At 45.9% G+C, this 27,993-nt stretch overlaps 1 protein-coding gene across 1 annotated transcript; it reads left to right on the top strand.

The window, feature by feature from the left end:
• Positions 1–41: 41 nt before the first annotated feature.
• PPEF2 (protein phosphatase with EF-hand domain 2) lies at positions 42–27,495 on the top strand. Its single transcript, XM_083756511.1, has 16 exons — positions 42–198; positions 1,654–1,781; positions 4,059–4,116; positions 6,550–6,728; positions 8,992–9,106; positions 11,541–11,587; positions 13,680–13,846; positions 13,942–13,978; positions 15,985–16,134; positions 17,008–17,235; positions 18,131–18,316; positions 20,472–20,614; positions 22,255–22,358; positions 23,466–23,635; positions 24,122–24,209; positions 26,947–27,495. The coding sequence occupies exons 1-16, from the start codon at positions 126–128 to the stop codon at positions 27,189–27,191; spliced, it is 2,118 nt and encodes a 705-aa protein (XP_083612637.1). The 5' UTR covers positions 42–125; the 3' UTR covers positions 27,192–27,495.
• Positions 27,496–27,993: the final 498 nt, after the last annotated feature.

The following is a 27,993-nucleotide window of genomic DNA, read 5'->3' as shown; positions in this document are numbered from 1 at the left end:
CATTGGATGGTTTCAGACAATGAACCCGTCCAGCTCAAAATGGGTTGATTGGCTTGTTTTGGAAGCCAGGAAAAGCCCTAGAACACATTAGCATTCTGGCTGAATCAGTCGTACAGTTGGGAGGGATGAGCAAGAAAAAAAGTACCAGGAATTTGGCTGAAGAAAACAAACCATCCTTTAAGCTCTTCCCTTTTTCGGGTGAGTGCCATACCCTCTGAGTGTCCCGATTTTCCAGGGACAGTCCCGGAATTGCAAAAGCCATCCTGGCTTCTGATTTGATCCTGGCATGTCCCTATTTCCCCTGCAAGTGCTATTGGTGTGTGTTTAAGGGGTTTTCTCAGTATGGTGGAATGTGTGTGTGCTATGTCCCACACATAGCAGTGTGGAGCCAGCGTGGTGTAGTGGTTAAGAGTGGTAGACTCGTAATCTGGTGAACCGGGTTCGCTTCCCCGCTCCTCCACATACAGCTGATTAGGCTAGTCACACTTCTTTGAAGCTTCTGGGTCATGTGGCCAGCATGACTAAGCCGCTTCTGGCGAACCAAAGCAGTGCACGGAAACGCCGTTTACCTTCCCGCCGGAGTGGTACCTATTTATCTACTTGCACTTTGACATGCTTTCAAACTGTTAGGTTGGCAGGAGCAAGGACCGAGTAACGGGAGCTCACCCCGTCGTGGGGATTCAAACCGCCAACCTTCTGATCGGCAAGCCCTAGGTTCTGTGGTTTAACCCACAGTGCCACCCGCATCCCTTGAGACTCCTTAGGGTAGTGATAAAGCGGGATATCAAATCCAAACTCTTCTTCTATTGGTGTGGAGGTGATGGCAGCACTTGCCTTTCTTCTGATAGGAAATGCTTGGGGGGGGCGGGGAATGAGGAGGTCAGTTGGTGCGAAGTCAGAAATGTCCCCATTTCCATTGGAGAAATGTGCTCCCCTAGATCTGCCTTTGTTGAGGTGTGTCAGAGATTGCCCTCATTTCGGCGAGAGGAGAGGGGAGGAGACCAATCCAATGGCAGGAGCTGTTCAACAGTTGAACAGATGACTTAAGAAGGAGGTGGGCTCTCATTTTGGGGGGTTTTATAAACAGAGGTTGGCTAGCCAGAGATTTCTGATTCCTGATTTGTGGTCTCTTGTGGCCCTACAATTCTATGAACAACAAGAGTATCTCCTACCAGATCTTAATTTCTTCAAATTGCAGCACAGGGTTCCCTCTCCCATTTCTCATAACACACCGGTGGCATAGGGTGGGTTGCCAGTGTCCAGGGCCGTTCTACCCATCTGAGAAGCTCCTAACGTTTCTTCCCTTCTCCAAAGTGCTTCTTGGACAATCAGAGATGACAGGGTTGTGAGCTGCTGCCTGCCATTTTACTTACCCACAATGCCACAGTGGTGCGCTGCTGTGGCACAATGTGGGCTATTTAAAATGGCGGGCTGCTTCCTAGGCCCAATCCCTACTACCAGTTAAGTCGATGGCTGAAGAAATGGATGGGTGGCAGGGCCAAACTTCTGTGTCATGTGAACTCTGCCATGATACCTGACCCCAACAGCTGCCCAAGGTTGCTAGCTACTGATGTCAGCTGTTTGATGGGCTTCTTGTTTCTGTACTCCAAAAAGCAAGAGGCTATATCACACATCTCTCTTTTTGCATCTCAGCCTTCAGAGGAGCTATCCTGATCCAAACGTGGTATCGACGCTATGTGGCCCGGCTTGAAATGCGCCGAAGATGCACATGGCGCATATTTCAGTCCATAGAGTATGCGGGAGAGCTGGATCATCTCAAGGTATGATGGCAAAGGAGGAAGGCAGAGGGGAAATCCTTCCTTCTGCCTGTTCTACTTTTGCTGTTGGTAGCGGTAAAAGGAATTTAGCACTCAGAATTATTCTTCTGATTCTCATCTGCCCCCAACACAGCCCAGACTTGGCTAGAAGTACAACAGCAGGGAGCATTCGGTTTGGAACCTAAGGGTTAATTCTGTTAATAATTAGTAGGTGGTGCGGGGTGGAGGTGTTGCCTAGCAACAAGTCAGAATGGCATGATCCATGCTGAGGTAACTCGTGCTGATTGGCTGGTTATTTCTAAGGGAGTTTTCCTCTGTACGCATAGCTGAATATTTTTCTGATATGTACAAGGCCCAAAGTTAGAGAGACAAAATCCTTCCCCCCTCAAATTATACACTGTTTTGGTTCAGTTGTTCACAGTCAAGTGTTATCAGGGTTTATTTTCCCCCTGGTCTCCATCCTGTGTTAAGTGACTTTGCTAACAGAATTCAGTGATCTAAATTCATTCTAAACCCTCTGCCTAAGTACTTTCATGCAAGCATAACTCAATCCAACAGTGCTCTCATTCAGTCTTTGCTATCCTCGTTTTGAGTTGTGACTCCTATTAGTAATATATGTATATGTATGCATGTATGAGGGACAGAGGAGGCAGAAAACTCCAAACAAACCCAAACTCCCGAACGATGCAGAGTGTGTGTTGGAAGGAGAAGCACTGCACACTGCAAAATTACATGGCATGCGCCAGTTTCGCACACCTTCTGAATCACTTGCAGCTCTGTGTGGCACAGTGACCTAGTGTGAGTTGGGGGGCACAGGGTTGGTTGCCCCAGGCACAAAATCGTTAGGGGCACAAAATTTATTTTCTTTTCTTTAAAATCAATTTTATTTGATTTTTACAAATACAAATTAGTTACAGTGCCAAATACATATCCATAAAATGAGATTTCTCTGAATCTCGCAACTTCCCCCCATCCCCTCCCTGAGTCTTATTGTCAACATTTCCAACTGCATATTATTTCACAGTCTGTGTTTTGTACCCATCCATTTTGTCCGTAATATCTGTTACATTACAAGTGGGATTAAAATCCTGCTAATGTTTTCATCTGCTTACAGTGGTCTCCTAAATAAGATATAAACTTTTCCCATTCTTTCTTGAACTTCTTGTTTTCTTGGTCTCCGAGTTTCCCAGTCAGTTTAGCCATTTCTGCATAGTCTAACAGCTTAGTTTGCTATTCCTCTCTGATAGGGACTCTTTCTTCTTTCCATCTCTGGGCTAGTAGCATCCGTGCTGCTGTTGTCGCATACATAAAAAGTCTTTTCTGTTCTTTGGGATGTCGGTACCTATAATTCCTGATAGAAAGGCTTCTGGTTTTTTAACAAAATATTTTTTAAAACATTTCCCCCCCAATTCATTATATATCATTTCCCAGAAGGCCTTTATTACATTACAAGACCACCACATATGATAAAAGATACTTCTTTTTCTTTACATTTCCAGCAGGTATTTGTACCTGTTCTGTACTTTTTTGCGAATTTACTAGGAGTTAAATACCACTGGTACATCATTTTCATATAGTTTTCTTTCAGCATACAGTGGTACCTCTGATTGCGAACAGGATCCGTTCTGGAGGCCCGTTCGCAACATGAACAGAACACAACCCGCAGTGGCACATCTGCACACGCGCGGGTTGCTATTCACCGCTTCTGCGCATGCGTGAGCGACAAAACCTGGAAATAACCCTTTCCAATACTTCGGGTCAGTGGTGTAGCGTGGGTTGTCAGCACCCGGGGCAAGGCAAGTAATTCGCGCCCCTAACCCGTGGATTTCCGCCCCCTAACCCGTGGATTTGCGCACCCTAACCCTAACCCCCAGATGTTGCACCCAGTGCGGCCGGCCCCCCTGCACCCCCCATGCTACGCCACTGCTTCGGGTCGCCGCGGGACGCAACCTGAAAAAACATATCATGAAGCAAACGTAACATGAGGTATGACTGTATAACATGCCGTGAATTTCAATTTCTTATTTCTACAGTTGCGATCTCCTGGGTGATGCGGATGCTGATTGGCAGCCGAGTGCGAATGTGTACTCCGTCCATTTCTCTCCCTTCCAGCCCAGCCTCTCCACACGGCCCCGGGCTCTGGCAACCCAGGCTACATCACTGGTGTGGCATGAGAAATGGGAGAGGGAACAGAATGGGAGGGAGAGGCTATGGCAGGGGAAGAGAGTACAAAGATGGCTTATTGATGGACGTTGACAGCATTCTTCTTGTCTTCTGCAGCTCAACCATTTCTTTGACAACCTTATGACCTACTTCACGCCAAGCAACAACAAAGACAGTAAGCTCAAAAATGGGGAAATACAGTTTGTATTATATATCACTCTCTCTCTTGTCAGGGCAACTAAATTTTGTGACCTTGTATGCATTTTGCAAACCGATCAAATGTGGAAATGTTGGTACAGTGTACCTCAGTTCTCAAACATCTCCGTTGATAAACATTTCGGAATATAAATGGCGAAAACCTGGAATGCTTCTGTTTCCGAACGCACCTCGGAAATCAAACGGCTTTCCGCATGTTTTTCAATTTTCTCAATTGAATTTGCAGACAGCCCTTCGCACCTTGGTTTTCAAACATTTCGGAACTCAAACGGTCTTCTGGAACTGATGACGTTCAAGAACCGAGGTACCACTGTACCTACAAATCCTGGATGAATAGCTCTGGAGCAGGGGTCAGCAAACTTTTTCAGCAGGGGGCCAGTCCCCTGTCCCTCAAACCTTGTGGGGGGGCCAGACTATATTTTGAAGGGGGGGAATGAATGAATTCCTATGCCCCACGAATAACCCAGAGATGCATTTTAAATAAAAGCACACATTCTACTCATGTAAAAACACCAAGCAGGCCCCACAAATAACCCAGAGGTGCATTTTAAATAAAAGCACACATGTAAAAATATGCTGATTCCTGGACCATCCGTGGGCTGGATTTAGAAAGTAAGTGGGCCGGATCCGGCCCCTGGGCCTTAGTTTGCCTACGCATACTCTGGAGTGTACAATCTAGATTTATATTTCAGAAAGCTGCACCTTTAACAACTATTGGCTTTAACCGAATTGGACACAATGTTGAAGAGCAGGCTTTTATGTCTGTGTTTGGATACCATCAATCACATCAAGATGGTTGACTGAACCCTTCAAAATGGCACTGACTTGGTCGGTGGAGGAAGATTGGAAGAAATTTAAAGACTATTTACAGAAACATTGTAAAATTAATGAATGTTAGAAGGATGTTGGAATGAAGTTATGTGGTTTTAGCAGAAATGTTATAAAGGATTAGGAAAAAACAGACTGTTAATTGGTGAAAGGAGGGAAAGTAAAGTTACATTATATTAAGATAAATTACAGGACAAAAATTGTAAAAGATGGAAAGGATTTGCTGAAATAGTTAACCGAACTAGAATACAAAAAAGGGAGGTGTGAGGAGGTCAAGGAAACAAGCAAATGAAAGATAAGTTATGGGAAGATTTGCTGTGTTTTTTAATGGATTTTATTTTTCTGTTTTCTTCTTTTTCTTTCTCTCCTCCCCCCCCCCCTTATTGTGATGTGTTGTTTTGTTTTTGTTTAATATGGTGTTTTTACTTTTTCTTTTTGTAACCCTTAAAACGTTAATAAATATTATTTTAAAAAAGCAACAACTCAATATGGCACTGACTTGAACCACGGGCTCTGATTGGTTGGTTTCTTAGGATTCTTGAGCCAATAGAAGGCCAACTAACTTGTAGCTAACTGAACAGCACTCAGGTGTGTTAAATTTCATGGTGTGCTCACCTCTTTAACTGTCAGCAGGTGGACTTTAGAATTGTTTCATTGCCTTCAGATTATTCTGATGCTTTCAACTGGCGTTACCGTCTGGTTGGTTGGTTTGTTTCTATTATTATTGTGTCTTTTTGGCCATGGAGTGGTTTTAATTTCTCTGGCTTTTACGTGATACTCATAAGATGCCTTTGAGGCTACATGTGAGAAGGGGGTTGGGAAGAAAGGTCATCTACGAAACCGACGCGTTTATTTTGCATAATAGAATCTTAAGAGTTAGAAGGGACCACGTGGAAATAACTAAATTAATGGTTATTATTACCCTGAGTAGTACCGAGTTAAAAACAAAAGAGGAATGCAAATGGGTAAAATTGATGGTAATTACAGCCAGACACGTTATAGCGAGTAATTGGAAAAATGCAGAAGAGCTTGGATGTGAGCCAATGCAGGAAAAAACTGAATAATATTATAATTTTAGAATACCTAACTGTGAAGATACATAGAATGAAAGGGTTTAAGGTCAGTGAGAAAGAGGAGGATTGGTTTGAGATGATATTGAATTATTTGAGTAGGTTTGAACAATTTGGGGCAATTAAAATGTTGAAAGCTAAATAAACCTTGTGGAGGGAGGAGTGTTAAGGTATATAGAAGTGTACATATGGTTAATTTGAATATGTTATTATTGAATATGTACCGGTATATTATTGAATATGTATATTATTGAATATTGTATACCCAATGTATCAGCCACCTGGGGGGTTTCACTGTTTGTGTTTTGGTGGTTGGTAAAAATAAAATAATTTTTTTTAAAAAAAAAGAGTTAGAAGGGACCCAAGGGTCATCTAGTCCAACCCCCTGCACTGCAGGAATCTCAGCTAAAACTTATGCTGCTGCTGCTGGCCATGTAGAGAAGCAAAGAGCCAAATTCTAGAAGCCAACTGTGTTGGTTGTCATTCCATCCTAGGAGATTTCCTTAACCGCATATTGTCAGAACCTGAAATCATCTTTGACCCCAAGCTCGAAAAACCCATTGAAACCTTTGAATCCGTTGTGGTGCCGGACACCTATGTGGGGCCTCGCCTTTCCTTCCCACTCGTGCCTGAGGACGCCACTAACTTACTGGAAGCGTACCAACATGAGCAAGTAAGTATCTTCACAGTAGCCGTCTACTTTTACCTCAGTTTTCGCTCCCAGAAGCTCCTGCTAGGTAATGAATGGAACCGAAGGGGAATTTCTGTAGCTCCATGATACACAGCATTTCTGAGGTCCAGGCTGCGAAAGACTCATCTCCTTAAATCCCTGGAGAACCACTGCCAACCATTGTAAGCCTGGGATGAGGGATTTGTGGTCTGCCAGATGTTGTTGCACTACAACTTGTTTCTGTTCCCTCTGGGATTGTTTGTCCACCTTTGGTCCTATGCCGAGAATGTACTTCTTTACCTTGGCCTTTGACACCTGAGCAGGTGCCATAACTAACCGTAACTTTGCCTGGTGCAAACCATAGGCTGCTATTTGTAAAAAACGGGTCAGCAAACTTTTTCAGCGGGGGACCGGTCCCCAGTCCCTCAGACCTTGTTGGGGGCCGGACTATATTTTTTTTTGGGGGAGGGGAAATGAACGAATTCCTATTCCCCACAAATAACCCAGAGATGCATTTTAAATAAAAGGACACATTCTACTCATGTAAAAACACACTGATTCCCGGGATGGATTTAGAAGGCGATTAGGCTGGATCTGGCCCCCGAGCCTTAGTTTGCCTACACATGGTATTAACGATAAGCAACCCAACCCCAAAATGCTTTGCTGATTTGGCTTCCCAGTATTTTACACCACAGCCAGTTAGCTGGCAACAGGGCTGCCATGTGGCTGATGGCTCTCAGACCCCGGCCTTAGCAATAGCTGTGGGCATGAGTTGGTTTAGAGAAGGGACATCACTTTCTCTGCCTTTACTGAGGATGTTGTCAACACACTCTGTCTGTGTGACGTCATGGCTATTTGTGTTGCAAGGATTTTTAAGGTACCTGTGACCCACTCAGATTGTGTCCAAGAATTGACAGATGCAGCAGTGGAGAAAAAGAAAATGATATTTATTGCTGAGCAATAATTGACCCAGTGGAACGATTTCCGAAGACTGGGCCCCGGGCTCTAGCGCCCTGAGGCTTTATACCTGAGTACATACATGACATAATCGAATACAATTGCACACGGAGGCAAAAATAAGACCAATGAGCGCATTCAAGCCTTGCCCCCTGATCATGTAAAGAGTTCCCTCCCAACTTCTGCTTTCTTCAGTCTGAACATTCAGTGTAACCTTTCCCCTGATTTATGGCAAGAAGGAGAAAAGGAAACTTAAGGCGAAAGGAACTTCGACTGTTATGTTCTCCTATGCGGCATCTGCTATACAGGGACATTTGCGGTTAGCATCTTCCTGTTTTTAGCTGCTCAGGACCCTGCCTGGACAGGGGGGAAAGTGCCAGCACATCAGATCTTTTGCTTTCCCCTTATAGAATCATAGAATCATAGAGTTGGAAGAGACCACAAGGGCCATCGAGTCCAACCCCCTGCCAAGCAGGAAACACCATCAGAGCACTCCTGACATATGGTTGTCAAGCCTCTGCTTAAAGACCTCCAAAGAAGGAGACTCCACCACACTCCTTGGCAGCAAATTCCACTGTCGAACAGCTCTTACTGTCAGGAAGTTCTTCCTAATGTTTAGGTGGAATCTTCTTTCTTGTAGTTTGGATCCATTGCTCCGTGTCCGCTTCTGTTAGCGAGACATTGAGAAGAACAAGGGAAGGAAACTGGGGCAGAGTTCATTTAGGATTTTTCAAATCTAAGCAATTTGCTCTAAGCTTTGCAGAAGCCTTCATGATTCAAACACGGATTATATAAAAATCATCGTAGAAATATTTGGTTATATATGGATATATGAATAACTGATTATAAGAAAGCATAAGGGTAAAATTCCTCCAGGTGGTCCTGCTTCATTTGGAGAAAGAACGACTTTAGCCCTGGGAGCATCTTGGTGACTGTACCCATAGGTGTCCGAAATGGGAGCAGCAGGTTTAGGGGCTGCTTCTGGAGCGTTAAAGCTGCACCTGCTCCTAGGCTAAATTTTGATGTTTGCAAATGAATGCAAATGCTGCAAAAAGCCATAGGACACCAAATCTGACTAAAGTCCTCCGCCCCAGAAATCTCCCACCACTTGGAAAATTGGGGCATGCATAACGCTGTGTTGTTGTTTTAAATTGTGAACTGCCTAGTCTCTGTAGAAATGCGGGATATAAATTAGCACAAGTAAACAGTTAATTGTGTCTCCCCGAAGGATCCTGGGAATTGTAGTTTGAGAGGCAAGCCCACGCTCTCCTCGATGGCTTTCTGTAATTTCCTCACTTTCTCCCAGTAGCATCTTCATGCTTACTATGTCCTAAGACTCTTGAGTGAGACTGAAAAGCATCTTGCCCAGCTGCCAAACATCACCTGCATCTCCACCTGCTACAGTGAGGAGATCACTGTATGTGGTAAGTGCTGTTGTTTACCAACACTGCTGAGGTATGTGCCTCAAGCACCGCCTCGGCCCATGTGATCTAATCCAGCTCATTATTTGAGGCGTTTCTTCATGTGCCAGCTCCATGAGAGGTACGGAGGGTGGCAACACGAGAACAGGCCTTTTCCGCGGTGGCTCCCCACTTGTAGAATGCTCTCCCCAGGAAGATTCGCCTAGTGCCATAATGAGATATTTTAAGGCACGGGGCAAAAAGTATTCACTCTCTCCAGACCTTTTGCCTTTAACTACCTGTGGCATTTTAGAAGTGGCTGGGATGTTTTCAATGTATTCTTAAGGGTTTGCAGGCACTAGAATTTAATTAAGACTTGGGGCATCGGAAGCCAATTAGGATAATCTAGTCTCCTGTGTGAGGTGATAGCTGGACCCATGGGTGTATTTGACCTGTGTATTTCCAAACCCTCTGAAATTAGCATGTGTGCAAAGCTAATTTTGTTAGGCAAGCTTCCTAAACTGTGTATTAGGCACCTCTAAAGCCTAGGAAATCAGCTTGTATTAAAAGCTAATTAACTTAGACTAATTTCCTTGGAGGTGTTATCCTGTGGGGGTATTGATCCATTAGCACAGCAATGGCTCAAAGGAAACTCTGTGAGATGACAATCTGCCCTAAATCTTCCAACAGACAAACAAATTGGAGATAAGAGGAACTGGTGTGTAACTGAAACAGATCTGGAGAAGGGAGACGGGTGAGGGAGACAGGTTGGGCATCTACAACAGAGTGCCCTTTGCTAGGATACTAGTACCTGCCCTTTCCCCACTCTTAACATGAAAGAGCAGTGTGCCTCTAAGAATGTACAAAGTGCATTTTAATGACCAACTGTAGTCTGTACCTTTCTTCCACATTTAAACATAAGGAGCAGGGCTAATGAACATCGCTTCCATTCAGATAAGTTCCAACATCTGTCTTTAGAAACCAGGCACTGCCCCTCCCACCTTTCTTAACAAACTGTATAACTTGTTTTCCATGGGAAAGTAATGTGATTAAAGAAACCCTGGTAGAGCGGAAACAACTCTTGCTGGTCCAGAAAGGAAACCTATGATGGTGTCATGGACTGGTTGAACTCAGAGGAATGGTGGGAGGAACCAGCTGGGGAATCCCCAAGGGAAGAAGGCGCAGAACCAGGAGAGGCATGATAAGGGCAGAGGAGAGGTTGACTGTGTGAAGGGACACAGTCCCCGATTGCTTGGGGGGGGACCTGGAGAGGAGGAGGCTTAGGCAGCTGTGGGGAGTCAGGGACCACCTATCTCAGCAACTGCTCCATGGGGCAAGACCTGCCAGAGACAAGTCGCTGTGCTTATTAGGCCTGACACTCCTGTGCAGATGGTATTTTTGTTAATAAAGAGTTAACTCCATGAAATATACTCAGAGTCGCAAAGTGATTTCATGCTCTTTATTCAGCTCATAGTGGTGAGGAGGAATGAATAAAAGTCCCCTCAAAGTATCTGCTTTATATACATTATTTACACAATGGGCTGCACATGATTGGCTAATTCTGGAATTCTACTGTAAGCCAATCAGGTTGTGGATTCACTTCTATCTGGAGCATGATTGGGTGGTTCTTGCCAACCAATCATACTGCTGCATTGTTCTAAGACCAATCAGACTGCTGCATTCTGAATCCTATTGTTCTAGGACCAATCAGACTGCTGCCTTTTGGATCCTATTGTTCTAGGACCAATCAGACTGCTGCAGTTTGGATCCTATTCAACTCAGTACATAACACTCCAGCTTGCTCAGTGCGATTTACTGCTGGCTCGCTTCTGGCAGATGGTGACAGGCAGACCTTAATGGGGAGAAAAGCCACAGTTCCCTGGGAAATATAACTTGCTCAGTGTGATTTACTGCTGGCTCGCTTCTGGCAGATGGTGACAGGCAGACCTTAATGGGGAGAAAAGCCACAGTTCCCTGGGAAATATAACCTTGCTCAGTGCGATTTACTGCTGGCTCGCTTCTGGCAGATGGTGACGGGCAGATCTTAATGGGGAGAAAAGCCACAGTTCCCTGGGAAATATAACCTTGCTCAGTGCGATTTACTGCTGGCTCGCTTCTGGCAGATGGTGACGGGCAGATCTTAATGGGGAGAAAAGCCACAGTTCCCTGGGAAATATAACCACAGTTCCCAGGTCCAATGTCCGAAAGCACATGGCACCACCAGCTTGCTGAAGCTAAGCAGGTCTGGGGCTGGTCAGTGCAGCAAAAGGGACTATCTGTGAACTACTGAATAACACGTTGGGTATCACAGCAGAAGGAATGTGAGCTATAGAGCATGAGAGGTGGGTGGGAATGTGAATAAACCAGCACCATGAATGGAATAGACTGCTTGATGAGAAATGCTTATAACTTTAAACCACTTCACAAAAGCCAACTTTTTGCCCCCTTCATTTATTAGGAGATTTGCACGGGCAGCTGAGTGACTTGTTCCTCATTTTCTACAAGGTACGTAAAGATTACAAGTTCACATTACAAGTATGGCCGCATGCCAAAATGCAACATTTTCAAAAAAAAAATCTTTAAATTTTTTTTTTTTACATATATAAATTTATAACAATCCAAATGCAAATCCATGTATAGAAGTTACTCTAAATCTTGGGACTTCCCCCCCATCCCCTCCACGGGTCCTATTGTCAACATTATTCCATAATCTATACTCTGTATCCATCCATATTATCCTTTGTATTTGTTACATTACAAGTGGGATTAAAATCCTGCTAATGTTTTCATCTGCTTACAGTGGTCTCTTAAATAAATTATAAATTTTGCCCACTCTTTTTTTAAAAAAAAAATTCCTCTTTGTTCCTGAGCTTTCCGGTCAGCTTTGCCATTTCTTTTCTTTTTTAAAAAATAATTTTTATTGAATGATTTTATGTTACAAAAAAAACATTACAACCATACTACCACTAAACATAATTGAGAAATAAAAATTATGAAAATGAAGGTTTACTTCATCCACCCCAGTACCCCTGGCCAGAACCAGTTAGGATGATGCTTCCCTTAAAATAATAATAATATTTTTTATTTATGCCCCACCCTCCCCAGCCAGAGCCGGGCTCAGGGCGGCTAACACCAGTAAAATTACAATAAAAACATAATAAAAAATAAATTTAAAATACAGGTTAAAATACAATTTAAAATGCAGCCTCATTTTAAAAGTAGCCCATAGATCAAAACCATAAGGGGAGGGAAACATAAGGGTCAGACTGAGTCCAAACCAAAGGCCAGGCGGAACAGCTCTGTCTTGCAGGCCCTGCGGAAAGATGTCAAGTCCCGCAGGGCCCTGGTCTCTTGTGACAGAGCATTCCACCAAGTCAGGGCCAGTACTGAAAAGGCCCTGGCCCTAGTTGAGACCAATCTAACCACCTTGCAACTTGGGACCTCCAAAATGTTGTCATTTGTGGACCTTAAGGTGTTCCGCGGGGCATACCAGGAGAGGCGGTCCCATAGGTACGTGGGTCCTAGGCCGCAAAAGAGTTATCTGTCCCCTGACCTATCTGCCTGGGTAGGATTGCTCTGCCTGTGTTGTTGGGTAAAGGTGTCAGGTTGTCCCCTTGCCTTTAAATTTACAGTTGAATTGGGAGACAAGGCAGCTGTGGTTTCTCCCATTCTTCCCCTTCTTCTGTGTCCTCCTGTCAAGCCTATTCCCCTCACCTGTGGCTTGTGGAGTTCCTGACTGGAGATCTTCTCAAAGCATTGCAGAGTGGGAGCTGTGGAGGGTGGCTGGTAGAAACTTCCAACCATTTTGTCTCCAAATTTAGCATTTGCTAAGCATTTGGCCTGTGGCTGGCGCTGTGGTCTCAACCACAGAGCCTAGGGCTTGCCGATCAGAACATTGGTGGTTTGAATCCCCGCGATGGGGTGAGCTCCTGTTGCTCGGTCCCAGCTCCTGCCAACCTAGCAGTTCGTAAACACGTCAAAGTGCAAGTAGATAAATAGGTACCTCTCTGGTGAGAAGGTAGACGGCATTTCCGTGCACTGCTCTGGTTTCGCAAGAAGCGGCTTAGTCATGCTGGCCACATGACCCGGAAACTGTACGCCGGCTCCCTCGGCCAATAAAGCGAGATGAGCGCTGAAACCCAAGAGTCGTCCACGACTGGACCTAATGGTCAGGGGTCCCTTTACCTTAAGCATTTGGCATGTGGGTGGAGCTGTGGTCAAATCCACAGAGCCTAGGGCTTCCCGATTGGAAGGTCGGTGGTTCAAATCCCTGCGACGGGGTGAGCTCCTGTTGTTCAGTCCCAGCTCCTGCCAACCTAGCAGTTTGAAAGCACATCAAAGTGCAAGTAGGTAAATAGGTACTGCTCCGGTGGGAAGGTAAACGGCATTTCCGTGCGCTGCTCTGGTTTCGCCAGAAGCAGCTTAGTCATGCTGGCCACATGACCCAGAAAAACTGTCTGTGGACAAACATCATCTCCCTTGGCCAGTAAAGCGAGATGAGAGCCGCAACCCCAGAGTCGTTCACGACTGGACTTAACTGTCAGGGATCCTTTACCTAAGCACTTTCTGGATGACTGTTGTTGTTTTTCCATTACAGAATGGTATTCCCTCTCCACAAAAGTTTTATGTCTTTAACGGTGACTTTGTGGACCGAGGCAAGTGTTCCATAGAAGTCCTGATCATCCTCTTCGTCTTCCTTTTGGTTTACCCGAAGGAGGTCCACCTGAACAGAGGGAACCATGAGGACTATATGATCAACTTACGGTATGGCCCCTGAAAACACGTTTCAGGAATTAAGAAATGTGTGGGTTATGTTAATGAGCGTCTACTTACAAGTCCTCTCTTCTCTTGATCTCTAGCTATGGTTTCACCAAGGAGGTCACGCGCAAATATAAGGTAAGCTTGTTTGTGAACCTTAGACTCACAGACGTTCTCAAAAGTCACGTAGTCCAATCTGCACTGTCAACACAAGAAATTCACTGCTACAATCCTGCTGAGATCCAGCCTCTGCTTAAGAACAAGAGGACAGTCCACCACCTTCTAAGCGAGGCTTCCCCACCCAATTATGCCACGTTTTAGTTTTTGCTATTTTGGTTAAAGTATCAATTCCTTCCAGTGATTGCTTAGTTTGCAGTTTAAGGTTCCTAAACCTGTGCTGCAAATATTTATGGTATCGCCATTTGCAATTTGAATACTGCCCTCCACTGATGGGTTAATACTCTCAAAGAAACATTTATCATAACGTATCTGAGAAGGAACATTCAGAATCAGTTTGTTGGAGTCCAGCTGTATCACAGCTGTTTACAGCTGGACTCTTGCAAAAGAAGATTGTGTTCTTTGTCGCTGTTCCTCTTGTTTGCCTCTTGCCACCCTGGTGTAGTGGTTAAGAGCGGTGGACTCGTAATCTGGTGAACCGGGTTCGCGTCTCCGCTCCTCCACCTGCAGCTGCTGGGTGACCTTGGGCTGGTCACACTTCTTTGAAGTCTCTCAGCCCCACTCACCTCACAGAGTGTTTGTTGTGGGGAAGGAAGGGAAAGGAAAGGAGATTGTTAGCTGCTTTGAGACTCCTTAAGGGGAGTGAAAGGCGGGATATCAAGTCCAAACTCCTCCTCTTCTCTTCTTGTTTTGATTCCCTTGTCCCTTGGAATTTTGTTGCTTAAATAAAATGAATTTTGCTGGTTTGTGGGCTTCGCAGAATTTGGATATATGCCCTTCTTTGTTGCATCTGAAACGAGTAACTGTTTTTGGTGGAGCCTTGGCTTTTCTCTTAGAGTCAGACATATAATGGCTCAGAGCCTCAATACTTCAAGGATCACCCCTCTGCATATGAAGTGACCCAGACCCTGAGATGACTTTCTGAGGCCCTTCTTTGTGTGTCTCCTCCACGAGAGGTCAGAGGGTGGCAACACAAGAACAGGGCCTTTTCTGTGGTGGCTCCCCAATTGTGGAGTGCTCTCCTCAGGAGGCTCACTGGGCACATTCATTATACACCTTTAGGCACCAGGCAAAAACGTTCTTCTTTAACCAGGCCTTTGGCTGAATGATATTCTATGGCCTTTAAAATGTGTGTTTTAGGGAGGTATTGTTTTGCACTTTTATTGTGTATTCTTATGTTGTGACCCACCCTGAGAGCTTTAGATGAAGTGTGGTGTTATTATTATTATTATTATTAATAATAATAATAATAATAATAATAATAATAATAATGCTCTATCTCCCCAATGATGCCCCAGTACAGAAAAACAAGTTCAGTCTGTATTCTCACACTGTTAAATTGTCTGACACCCTGGTGAAGACTCCCAGCATTTAGTAATTCTGAATATTTTTAGTAATCTCTGGCATTTGTTAACTCTAGGAATTAAGGGTGCTTTTGCACCCACAAACTCTGGGACCTGGATACATATCAATATTTGTGTATGTATGTGTGTATATATAATTTGTATTTTAATATATCATTTTCAACAGTCATTCAACATAAGTTACATCTTATACATTTTTTTTTAGACTTCCATCAACCACATCTGAAAATTTTCCAATTTTTTCACTTAATTTACGGTTCTTAATTTCACTATTGCTATTAATTATCTTATCTATTGACTCTCTCATCATAAACTTCCTTACAATATTTCACATATTACTCCTTACAAAACTTCTTGCAGTCCTACTAGCGTAACCTGTTGATTACGGTTGCTTTTCAAATAGTCCGCATATTCTGAGAATCTCTGGTCCCGCAGGTTTCGAATCCTGCCTGTCATCTTATCTAATTCTGTGTAGTCCATTAATTTCGTCTGCCACTCTTCTTTCGCCAGTAATTCTTCTTGTTTCCATTTCTGTGCCACATATCAATATTTGTAGTGGACATTTCTCTCATTCTCCTTTACTGTTCCTGCCCTCCGTTCTAGGAACACGGCAGCAAAATCCTGAAAGAGCTCAAGACGGTCTTCAGCTGCCTGCCTCTGGCCACCCTGATTGACCAGAAGGTCTTGATTGTACACGGAGGAATCTCGAACATGACTGATTTGGAGCGGCTAGCCACGGTCGACCGGCGCAAGGTACAGAGCCCTCCAGATCTGTAGATGTCAGGGCAGGTCCTTAGAAGGTTCCCTATGAGTTTTATTTTTTATTTTATTTTACACCAGTGTGGTGTAGTGGTTAAGAGCGGTAGACTCGTAATCTGGTGAACCGGGTTCGCTTCCCCGCTCCTCCACATGCAGCTGCTGGGTGACCTTGGGCCAGGCACACTTCTCTGAAGTCTCTCAGCCCCACTCACTTCACAGAGTGTTTGTTGTGGGGGAGGAAGGGAAAGGAGAAGGTTAGCCACTTTGAGACTCCTTCGGGTAGCGATAAAGCAGGATATCAAATCCAAACTCTGTTGTGATACTGCCAGGGAGACATAGGCCATCACTGCCTCCACGCCGACTCCGGACTCTGGACGTCCATCGACCTCCCGTAGATACAGTATCAGCAATTAGCGACACGAGCTCCAGAAATAGATTGCCACATTCCTGGGCTGATGCATGCTCTATCAGCAGAATTCACACAGCGAAAGTTGCACAGCAGGAGAGCATATTTACAAGTTTATTCGGCGTTGGTCAGAACAAAGAAAAAAACATGACTCACTGCTTCGGTCTGCTCAGGCACAGAGAGAGAGAAACGAAAGCAACAGAAAAGCATAAACATCCTGTGAACAGGAAATACGCAGGCTGTGACTCACATAGCCTGCTCCCTCTTAAGGTGGAACGGAAATATCCTAACAAACTCTTCTTCAAACTCTTCTAAACCCATCACCTTGTCTTGAGTGTGGCTTGAAGCCCATTAACTTGATCTGGGTGATCCAAACCCCCGGGGGGGGGGGCAGGGACTGACGGCACTAGTCTCACAGTCCTGTATTCGGAATATCTGACTCACTGCCTTGCTTTTCTTAGCTTCTCTCTGTATTGACCCAGAAGAGAAAACAGTCAAGAGTTTGGGGCGTCCATGAATCGAAAGCATCCCGATGTGGCAAGAGCAGTTTATCAAGCAGGTCTCAGCTGCCCCACTCGAGTGTCCAGGAAGAGCTCCGCTCCTGCCGCCGGATGGCCGGAATGTCACTTACCTCTGTGGATACCAGATCCGTCGACTCCTCAATCCTTGAAGACGAGGACGTTCAGCTGGTGGGTTGATTCGGAGAATAAACATAGTGCAAAAAACAAAACAAACCCTGATGAATTTTCAGGAGTTTTATTATTTAATTTTTAAATGATTAAATAATAATTATTTAATGATTATTTAATTGCAAAGTGTGAATTCTAGAGTGGTACCTCGGGTTACAAACGCTTCAGGTTACAGGCGCTTCAGGTTACAGACTCCGCTAACCCAAAAATAGTACCTCGGGTTAAGAACTTTGCTTCAGGATGAGAACAGAAATCGCGCCGCCGCCACAGCACAGCGGCAGCAGGAAGCCCCATTAGCTAAAGTGGTACCTCAGGTTAAGAACAGTTTCAGGTTAAGAACGGACCTCCAGAACGAATTAAGTTCTTAACCCGAGGTACCACTGTAATTATTACCCTACTCTTAATATATTTTCTAATACTTTCTTACTACATGTTGTACCAAATTCCCTTATTTCTTAATATTTACTTTACACAAGGGTCATTCGAACGCTCCCATAGATGTTATATCACTGTTATATTTTTGTAAATATCTCTTGAACACACCCCATTTTTGAATAAATGATAGTTTAGTATTACCCCTCAGTTTATTTGTCAATAGAGCCATTTCTGCGAAATCTAATAATTTTTTCATTTCATTTTATATCATTTCCCAGAATTTTTAAACTACATTACAGTTCCGCCACATATGATAAAAGTAACCCTCTTTTTCTTTGCATTTCCAGCATGTATTGGTACTTGTTCTATACATTTTTGCTAGTTCTGCTGGGGTTAAGTACCACCGATACATCATTTTCATACACTTTTCTTTCTGTGAAGATCAGCACTCTGGTTTCCAGTCTTGGTCGGCGGCAAAGCGGTGCTTTAACAACTCAGCTCCTCCTCTCTCCATTTTCAGGTGACGGATATATTGTGGAGCGACCCCATTCCTCAAAACGGCTGCAGAGTGAATCAGGACCGAGGAGGGGGCTGTTACTTTGGCCCCGATGTGACGAAGGAGATTTTGGAAAAGTACAACCTGCAGTTCATCATCCGTTCCCACGAGTGCAAGCCGGAAGGTTATGAGTTCTGCCACGACCGAAAGGTAGCTCAGTAGAGCAGTGTTTCCCAACCTTGTGCCTCCAGATGTTTTTGGCCTACAACTCCCATCATCCCTGACCACTGGTCTTGCTAGCTAGGGATGATGGGAGTTGTAGGCCAAAAACATCTGGAGGCACAAGGTTGGGAAACACTGCAGTAGAGCATCAATCAAGGCTTTGGGCAGAGCTGGGAGTGGGAGGATATGTCTTGATATACACAGTACCGTATTTTTCGCTCTATAACATGCACCCGACCATAACACGCACGTAGTTTTTAGAGGAGGAAAATCCGTAGGCATGCCACCCGTAGGCATTTCCTCCATAACACGCACAGACATTTCCCCTTACTTTCTAGGAGGAAAAAAGTGAGTGTTATGGTGCAAAAAAAACACTGTATTTTTCGCTCCATAAGACGCACCTGACCATAAGGTGCACCTAGTTTTTAGAGGGGGAATGCAAGAAAAAAAGATTATTTAAAGGGAGCACTGAGCACAACCTGCATGCATCCCAGGCTATGCTCAGCGCTCCCTTTCACGAGCCGCGTGGAGCGTGTGTGCGCCGCTGGCAGGCTTTTCGGTGACAGGCTGCCCTTCTCCCTCCTCGGGGAAAAGCCCACACATACGCTCCGCGCAGCTCTTTAAAGGGAGTGTGGCTCTTGGGGGCTTTTCCGGGAGGGGCTGCCCTCTATGGGGCTGCCCTCTGTCCCTTCCCCCACCTCCTGGAAAAGCCAGCAAGAGCCATGTCTAGCGTGTGTGCGGCCCTTGGGGGCTTTTCCGCGAGGTAGGAGAAGGGACTGACAGTGTGCCCTTCTCCCACCTTGTGGAAAAGCCCCCAAGAGCCATGCTCCCTTTAAAGAGCATGTGGAGCATGTGTGCAGCTCTTGGGGGCCTTTCCCCAAGGAGGGAGAGGGAGAAGAAGAAGAAGAAGAAGAGTAGTAGTAGTAGTAGTAGTAGTAGTAGTAGTAGTTTGGATTTGATATTCCACTTTATCCATACCCAAAGGGGTCTGAAAGCGTCTAACATTCTCCTTTCCCTTCATCCCCCATAGCAAACACTCTGTGAGGTGAGTGGGGCAGCCCTCCTCGGGGAAAAGTCTGCAAGCGCCGCGCACACGCTCCACGCGGCTCTTTAAAGGGAGCGATGAGCAGAGCCTCCCGCCTGCATTCGCTCCATAAGACGCACACACATTTCCCCTTACTTTTTAGGAGGGAAAAAGTGTGTCTTATGGAGCGAAAAATACGGTATTTCCTGATTGTCCTTCATCATGCAGGGTGAAGCAGGGGTGCATGCATGCATCCTGCAGGAGTCCTCAGTCGCATATTCACATTACTTCTAGCCAGTTGCATTAGTGGGAGTTATAGGGGGGAAATGAGAGGTGGTGTGGAGGGTGGAGTAGTGCAAATGAACTGGCAGGGGCACCAGATTGGCTCTGCCAGTGTGTTTGCACTGTGCCAACCTTGCGGGCCCTCCTCCCCTTCCTTTCTGCCTCCACAGTAAGCAGCGGCAATGTGGACTGACCGGAAGACGCGTTTAATGGATATTTGGCATATGTTCGGGTCTAATTTAATATCTGGCAGAAAATGGAGGTAGAAAAATTAATATGAATGGGAAATCCTGCTAACGGACAAAAGGAGAATGTGGCATTTAATGAGAATACAGTGGAACCTCGGTTTTCAAACGTAATCTGTTCCAGAAGACCCGTTCGACTTCCAAAATGTTCGAAAACCGAGGATCAAGGGGCTGGCTGCAAAGTCAATGGGGGGAAATGAGAAACACGCCTCGGAAGCCGTTCACCTTCCAAGGCGCATTCGAAAACGGAAGCAATTACTTCTGGGTTTTTGGCCTTCGGGTTCCAAATTGTTCAGCTTCCGAGACGCTCAAAAACCAAGGTTCCACCGTAGGTTTAAATGGAAGCGTTTCTGGGATCTTAGGCAAGGAAGAACCTCCCAGAGGATTTTATTCTCGGTTTTGCAATGTGAGTTTTGCTGCATGGTAAATGCAGTTGTCATGGGGAAGAAAGTGCGTGGAAATGCTTTTGCAAATCTATAGGGCATGTTTATGGTGAGACTGTATAGCTGGGGGGAGAAGGGAACTGACCGTAAAATAATATGTGCTTCTTATCGATTTGAAATTGCCGGTTTGTTTCTGTTTACTTGCTTAGGTAATCACTGTATTTTCCGCTTCAAACTACTATGCAGTTGGCAGTAACAGGGGTGCCTACCTCAAACTGGGGCCTGACCTGATCCCTCACATCATCCAGTATCAAGCCAGCAAGGATGCACATAAACTGACAATGACTCAAAGGCAAGCATCTCCCTCTTTCTCTTCATCTCTTCCCCTCCCCATCAGTTAGGCCATTGGAGAAGGCAATTCTTTGTATGGCACTTGTGGGGGCCATGCCATTTTGCGCCCTATCTTGCCCCATTAGCTTTTATTTATATGCTTGTTTATATCTGCCCCTTCCTGCAGATACGCCATTAGAAATGAAAGCAAAGCAAAAACATTCTAAAACAGATGAAAAGGTTCTAAAAACAATTACAGTTTAAAAACATACTTCCATCCAATGGCCTCAAGGTTGCCAGGAACTGTATTCTTCAGCTACTAGGATCACTTTCAGTTTCCTCCTGAAAGTTAATACTGATGGAGACAGGAGCCACTCACTAGCAGGGGAGGGCATTCCACAACAGGGGAGCCACCACTGACAAGGCCCTGTCATGGGTCAGTGTTGGAGCCTGTCGTTACAAGTGGCACTTCTTTAGGGTAAAATAAAGACGCAGAAAGCTAGCTATATTTCCATAGTAAGAGAGAGCAGCCCCTCTGTCTGCCCTTCTCCGATTTATTCTCCTTTGTTCTGACCAGCCGCATGGCCGTTTGCCAATCTCATGTTACCTACATCCGACCAAGCTTTTATTGCCCCCATCATTACATTCCAATACATTGTAAAGCTCAGAGTGCTGGTCACGAGGTCCGGAGGTACCCTGCAGTATTTACAAACCTCTGCCATGGCTTTATGACTCCCACAGGTCAGTGCTATCTGGGCAGATCCAACTAGTGGGTGTGATTTATACCAGGTGTGGCGAAGTTGGCCCTCCATGTGTTGCTGAACTACAACTCCCATCAGCCCTAGCAAGCATGGGCAATGGTCAACGCATAATGGGTGTTGTTCAGCAACAACTGGCGGACCAAAGCTTCCCATGCCCTGATTTAGACAAAACCCTATGCAGGTTTGGGATCCAGTTAAGAATGCATAAATTTCTGTTCCCATCTGTACTTGTTAGTTTCTATTGTTTCCATTCATCTGCAGTTCATCTTCTGCCATATAACTACATTGCTCATCTCACTGACCACTATTTAACTTAAGCTACATATCTATTCACGTAACTTAAGGTCGTGCTGTGGTCTAAACCACAGAGCCTAGGGCTTGCTGATCAGAAGGTCGGCAGTTCGAATCCCCATGACAGGGTGAGCTCCCGTTGTTTGGTCCCTGCTCCTGCCCACCTAGCAGTTCGAAAGCATGTCAAGTGCAAGTAGATAAATAGGTACTGCTCTGGCAGGAAGGTAAACGGCATTTCCGTGAGCTGCTCTGGTTCGCCAGAAGCGGCTTGGTTATGCTGGCCACATGACCTGGAAGCTGTACACTGGCTCCCTCGGCCAATAAAGCCAGATGAGCGCCGCAACCCCAGAGTCGGCCACGACTGGACCTAATGGTTAGGGGTCCCTTTACCTTTACCTTTTTAAGGTCATTTTAGTATAAAGGAAATGTCAAAACAATATTTAAAAGGTCATAAATTAGGTATTATTTCCTTTCTGTGGTCCTTTCACCCAAAGCCCAGAAGGGCTCTCTGTTTCTCAGAAAGGGCAGAGACGTGTGTGTGTGTGTGTGTTGTATTTTCAAGCCTCATGTATGATGTTACATGGCAGAAATGCTTATCCAATCCCCTCAGGATCAGCCGGGTGGAGGAATCGGCATACCAGGTTTTAAGGGAGCGATTGTTTGCTCACAGGTCAGAGCTCGCCTCCGCCTTCAGGCAATGTGATCAGGATTCAGGTAAGGTGAAGGGTAAACACCTAATATATAAGGGTATTTATAAGGAATATAAGGAATTTATTTATAAGGAATGTAAGTACGTGACAAAAAGAGTTTTCTGGCAGTGCAGGCTCCCTGCTGGATATAAGAAAACGAGGTTTGCCCTACGGATGCTCTGCAAGAGAAGTGCTCCCCCCAAAACTAAACTTGTCATCGCAGGCTCTGCGGACCATTGGCAATTCTGCATGTGCAGACAATGAATTTTGCTGTGTTTGTGAACCCAGGATACATCGACCATTGGTAGTGAAACAGTAGCAGGGGCACAACAGGTAAATCAGGAAAGGGAGGGGAAGACCTCCATGCTTGGCTGTGACACAGCCAGGCGTGCACTTCTGTCTGCCATTCCCACACTCACTGCCCTATTTGGGTGCTTCCAGATGAGCATTCAACCACATCTACACCATTCTGTTATGGGTTTTGGGGTGCCAGACCCCCCACCACCACACTAAATCCCTGGGTCCAGTAGGGGTGAAAATTTAATCAATGCTTGGAGTCTTAATCTTGGTGCCAGACAGATTTAGTGTGTGTTAAAAGGTAATACAAGGCAGCTTATTGTGTTCAGGAGATCACCTGAGAGAGGGGCCATTGAAAGAAGGGAAAAAAGAAAAGGTGATGAGCCATTAAGGGAAATAAAGGAGGGCAGAGGAGTGGCGTTCTAAGTCTTTCTTAAATCCTATTCTCTGCACATTTGGAGTTCGCTTTTTTATTTCTGCATGATTGCTGCCTTCCCCCTTTCTGCTTCTGATCTACGGTCCTAAATAATCCACACTGGATTTGTGGGTGAGACTCTTTCTCTCGTGTCTCTCTTCTCATCACCCCCAAAGTGATTTGGGAAGAAGGAGGCTGACGAAGTGATCTATGGCTTAGTTTTAGCAGTCATTTACTAGTGAGCAAACCTTTCCTGGAGGGGTGCATATTGGTGGGTGGGGTCAGAGGCAAACCAGGAATGTAACTCTGCACAGTCAGCTAATTCCAGTTACACAAAAGCAATCTTTCTAGGTTCATGCCTATGGCAATTTTGGCAGCCCATTGTCCTTAAATCACCTTGTGGCTTCCCTTTCCGGACAGGAATGATCACACTAAATGACTGGGCAAAGGTGGTGGAGTCCGTTCTCAATCTAGGGCTACCCTGGAGGATGCTGAGACCACACCTTGTTTCCAACGCTGTCGACGGGATGCTAGATTACAATTTGTGGCTCAAAGACCTTGTGACAGAGCAGTGGTCAGCCTCTCAAGAGGTAACATGACTTTGTAGTACATTGGTAAATCCGAAGTTGAATGCTGCCTCCAGTGGTTATGGGGTGGAACTGAGATTTCACCCTTTAGCTTGTGTTTCCTGTTGCAGCAAATGAACTAAGGGGATGTGATAAATGATAGCGCCAGCTCCTATGGGAATAATATTGTTCCCAGGTTCGGCTGGTTGGGGGGCGGCAATTTGACAAGAAGGGGGCAACGGAGCCAGAATGGCCACAAATATTCTTAAATATTCAGGAACTAAGTTGTCAGGCAGGTCTTTTATTAGGGAGGTTTCTGATGAAATGGCCAGTGGATGCGTTTTGAATTACTTATTATTATTATTTATAAAAGAATATTCATGTAGTGGTGTGCCATGGGGGGGGAGGGGAATCAACGCTATTTACAGCAATAAAACATTAAAACAGGCTAGCCATTTTTGTGTTTTGTTTATCTGTGAGATTGTTAAGCCGTAGTCTTGTTTTTTTCAGCGCATTCAATCAAGTTTGCTGGAAAACATTTACCGAAACTTATCCAACCTGGAGACTCTCTTCAATATTATAGACAGTGATCATTCAGGTAAGTGCATTAATAATTCCCTATTGTTTTTAGTTCAGAATTTTAGATAGCCCAGTGTTGAAAAAGGAATAAATATCACTTAGGAGGGGCAATAGAGGCCCCACTTTTTTATATTAAAAACCCCCTGAAAGGAGTAATCAGAGAGGAGCACTACATAAAAAACGGAGGGGGAGTCCCTTAGATGGTTGTATGGGGTCTTGTACACCTCCTTCCAGCAACTCCTGCAGCAAAGCTGATACCAAATGTACAGTGGTACCTCGGGTTAAGTACTTAATTTGTTCCGGAGGTCCGTTCCTAACCTGAAACTGTTCTTAACCTGAAGCACCACTTTAGCTAATGGGGCCTCCTGCTGCTGCCGTGCCGCCGGCGCACAATTTCTGCTCTCATCCTGAAGCAAAGTTCTTAACCCGAGGTACTATTTCTGGGTTAGTGGAGTCTGTAACCTGAAGCGTATGTAATCTGAAGCATATGTAACCCGAGGTACCACTGTAAAAGGTAAAGGACCCCTGGATGTTTAAGTCCAGTCAAAGGCGTCTATGGGCTGTGTCGCTCATCTGGCTTTTAGGCTGAGGGAGCTGGCGTTTGTCCACTGACATCTTTATAAGTCATGTGGCCAGCATTACTAAACCACCTATGGTGCAACGGAACACCGTGACAGAAACCAGAGCAGCGCACAGAAATGCCGTTTACCTTCCCAACACAGTGGTGCCTATTTACCGTATTTTTCGCCCTATAGGACGCACTGTCCCATAAGGCGCACCTAGTTTTTTTGGGGGGAAATAAAGGGGAAAAAAATATTTCCCCCCCAGGCGCAGGGCTGGGGCGGGGGAGGCCCGCCGGAGCTTCCCCTGACCCCAGCCCCCAAACAGGCAGCTCTCTGCAAGCCGTGGGAGCCCAGGGCCGGCTCCCGCCGCTTGCGGAGAGGTCCGCGAAGCCTGGACGTGCTGAGCTCAGCGCGCGCAGGCTTCCGCATGCAGGCACCTCTCCGCAAGCGGCGGGAGCGCTCCCCCCGCTTGCGGAGAGGTGCGCGAAGCCTGGACGTGCTGAGCTCAGCGCGCGCAGGCTTCAGCATGCAGGCACCTCTCCGCAAGCAGCAGGAGCGCTCCCCCCGCTTGCGGAGAGGTCCGCGAAGCCTGGACGCGCTGAGCTCAGTGCGCCCAGGCTTCCGCATGCAGGCACCTCTCCGCAAGCGGCGGGAGCGCTCCCCCCGCTTGCGGAGAGGTGCGCAAAGCTTGGACGCGCTGAGCTCAGTGCGCCCAGGCTTCCGCATGCAGGCACCTCTCCGCAAGCAGCGGGAGCGCTCCCCCCGCTTGCGGAGAGGTCCGCGAAGCCTTGAGAGCGAGAGGGGTCTGTGCGCACTGACCCCTCTCGCTCTCCAGGCTTCAGCGAAAGCCTGCATTCGCCCCATAGGACGCACACACATTTCCCCTTCATTTTTTGAGGGGAAAAAGTGCGTCCTATAGGGCGAAAAATACGGTATCTACTTGCACTGGCGTGCTTTCGAACTGCTAGGTTGGCAGGAGCTGGGGCAGAGCAACAGGAGCTCACCCCATCGCGGGGATTCGAACTGCCGACCTTCTGATTGGCAAGCCCAAGAGGCTCAGTGGTTTAGACCACAGCGCCACCCATATTGCTCTGCTTTCCTTTGGATCACATCAATGAGTTCCCTGGGAAACATGAGACCTCCATACACACTGCGGTTTGAGGTGCACTCCTTTGCCTCTCGAGACAAAGAAGCCAATGGCAACAACAAAAAGATATCCCGTAAATAATGTGCACACACATAGCTGGTAAATCGTGTTCTGTCCTTTTGCAATTGGTGAATTGGAAGACTAGTGGCAGCGAGTGCAGTTTCTCCTAACATTTCTGAAGTTTGCTGTCATCGAACTGTTACAAGGCCTGGGGTTGAACTGTGAGAGGGCGAGACAGCAGTCAAGATTATGTCAAGGTTATGTTCTTAGATCTGCCAGAAGATGGCGGCCATGGACTTGAGACAGCTTTAAGAGGACTTTGGACATTTACCTGTAGTTAAGAGTCCCATGGACTGCAAGAAGATCAAACCTCTCCATTCTGAAGGAAATCAGCCCTGAGTGCTCACTGGAAGGACAGGTTGTGAAGCTGAGGCTCCAATACTTTGGCCACCTCATGAGAAGAGAAGACTCCCTGGAAAAGACCCTGATGTTGGGAAAGATGGAGGGCACAAGGAGAAGGGGACGACAGAGGACGAGATGGTTGGATAGTGTCTTCGAAGCTACAAACATGAGTCTGACCAAACTGCAGGAGGCAGTGGAAGACAGAAGTGCCTGGCGTGCTCTGGTCCATAGGGTCACGAAGAGTTGGACACGACTAAACAACAACAACAACTAACCATGGTTTAGGGGCAAGGAGGGAGGGTCTGTTGTCTTCATGCTTGTTCCCAGAGACATCTAGCGAGCAGGATGCTGAAATTCCCGTTCCAGAACAGTAGGAGGGAAATAAGAGGGTTCTGCTGTGAATAATGAGAATTTGTGAGTTTGAATTACCGGTATCTGCTATGCGTCTGAGAGATGCAGCAGGCTACAAATCAGAGGTGGGGGAACCAATGGCCTTCTGGATGTTTCTAAACTGTGACTCCAAGCATCCCTTTGCCATGGTGGCTGGGGCTTGGGGTCCAATCCCCACCTGTAGGGTCAGAGGTGAGCTACATTTATTCCCCCTCATTTGAGCAAATAAAATGTTTTTCCTCCACCACCTTCAGGGTTCATTTCTCACGACGAGTTCCGCCAGACCTTCAAGTTGTTCAGTGCCCATATGAATATTGAGATCTCAGACCAGGACGTGACGAACCTGGTCAACAGCATCGATTTCAACAAAGATGGAAACATAGATTTCAACGAGTTCATCGAGGCCTTCCGCATTGTCCGACAGTCTTCCTCGGATGACATTAGCAGCTGGAATCCCCGCGTCACGGATGCCACCAACCCACAGACAGCATCTTTGTAGTGGCTTCTCAACCCAGGCTCATCTTTCAACCTAAGAACTTGCCTCACAACTAAATGGTAAGACAGTTCCTAGCAAACTGCCTCACAACTGATACAGCCATTTTCAGATTTCCTCTGTTGAGCGAGAGGGGAAAACAGGACATCTGCATCCCCGTTCCATCCCAACGACGGCATCTAATATTAGGGAACTGCTGTAGCTTTTTTTTTTACCTTTTTTTAAAGCCATTGGTGAGTCAGTCTTAGCCTGTATTTGTTTTCTCCAGCCCAGCTTTAAAATGGACTGAATAAATGTTTATCACCCTGTGTCTCCCTTGACCCTGACCTCTCTAGACGGCTTCCAATCCTCATTCGGCTATGAACCACGGCCTCTCGGCCTGGCCTACCTCACAGGGTTGTTGTGGGGTTTCTTTAGAACTGTGTTATTCCTATGCAGACTCGTTTTTTGACTATTTTGTAGTCCATATAGGCTACCCTGATAGTTCTTCAAGGCAGGCAGCTGTGTTAAAGGACTGGTTTTTGTTTTGTTTTTTTAAAAAGTTCCCTTGTCAAATAGGCTTATGTTAGAAAAGCCTGTTGTGAATACACTGAGAGTTTGCCAGATATTGCCACTTTTGCCCAAAGAGCCACAATTCTAGCATGGGCAAGAAGCCAGGATAAATTTGGCTCTGTAGCTTCACTTCTCTGGGCCTGATACCCCTGAGTTGCCTCGCTTGCTCCACTATCCTGCCCCCGGCCTGCTGTTGCCCTGGTTTGCTCACCTCCTGCATACGCTTCGATTTATCTATCTTTTTAGAACATTTGCA

Source organism: Podarcis gaigeae (assembly GCF_964106915.1).
Source record: "Podarcis gaigeae genome assembly, chromosome: 9".
NCBI classification, from domain to species: Eukaryota; Metazoa; Chordata; class Lepidosauria; order Squamata; family Lacertidae; genus Podarcis; species Podarcis gaigeae.
This window is presented reverse-complemented; position numbering and strand designations above follow the sequence as displayed.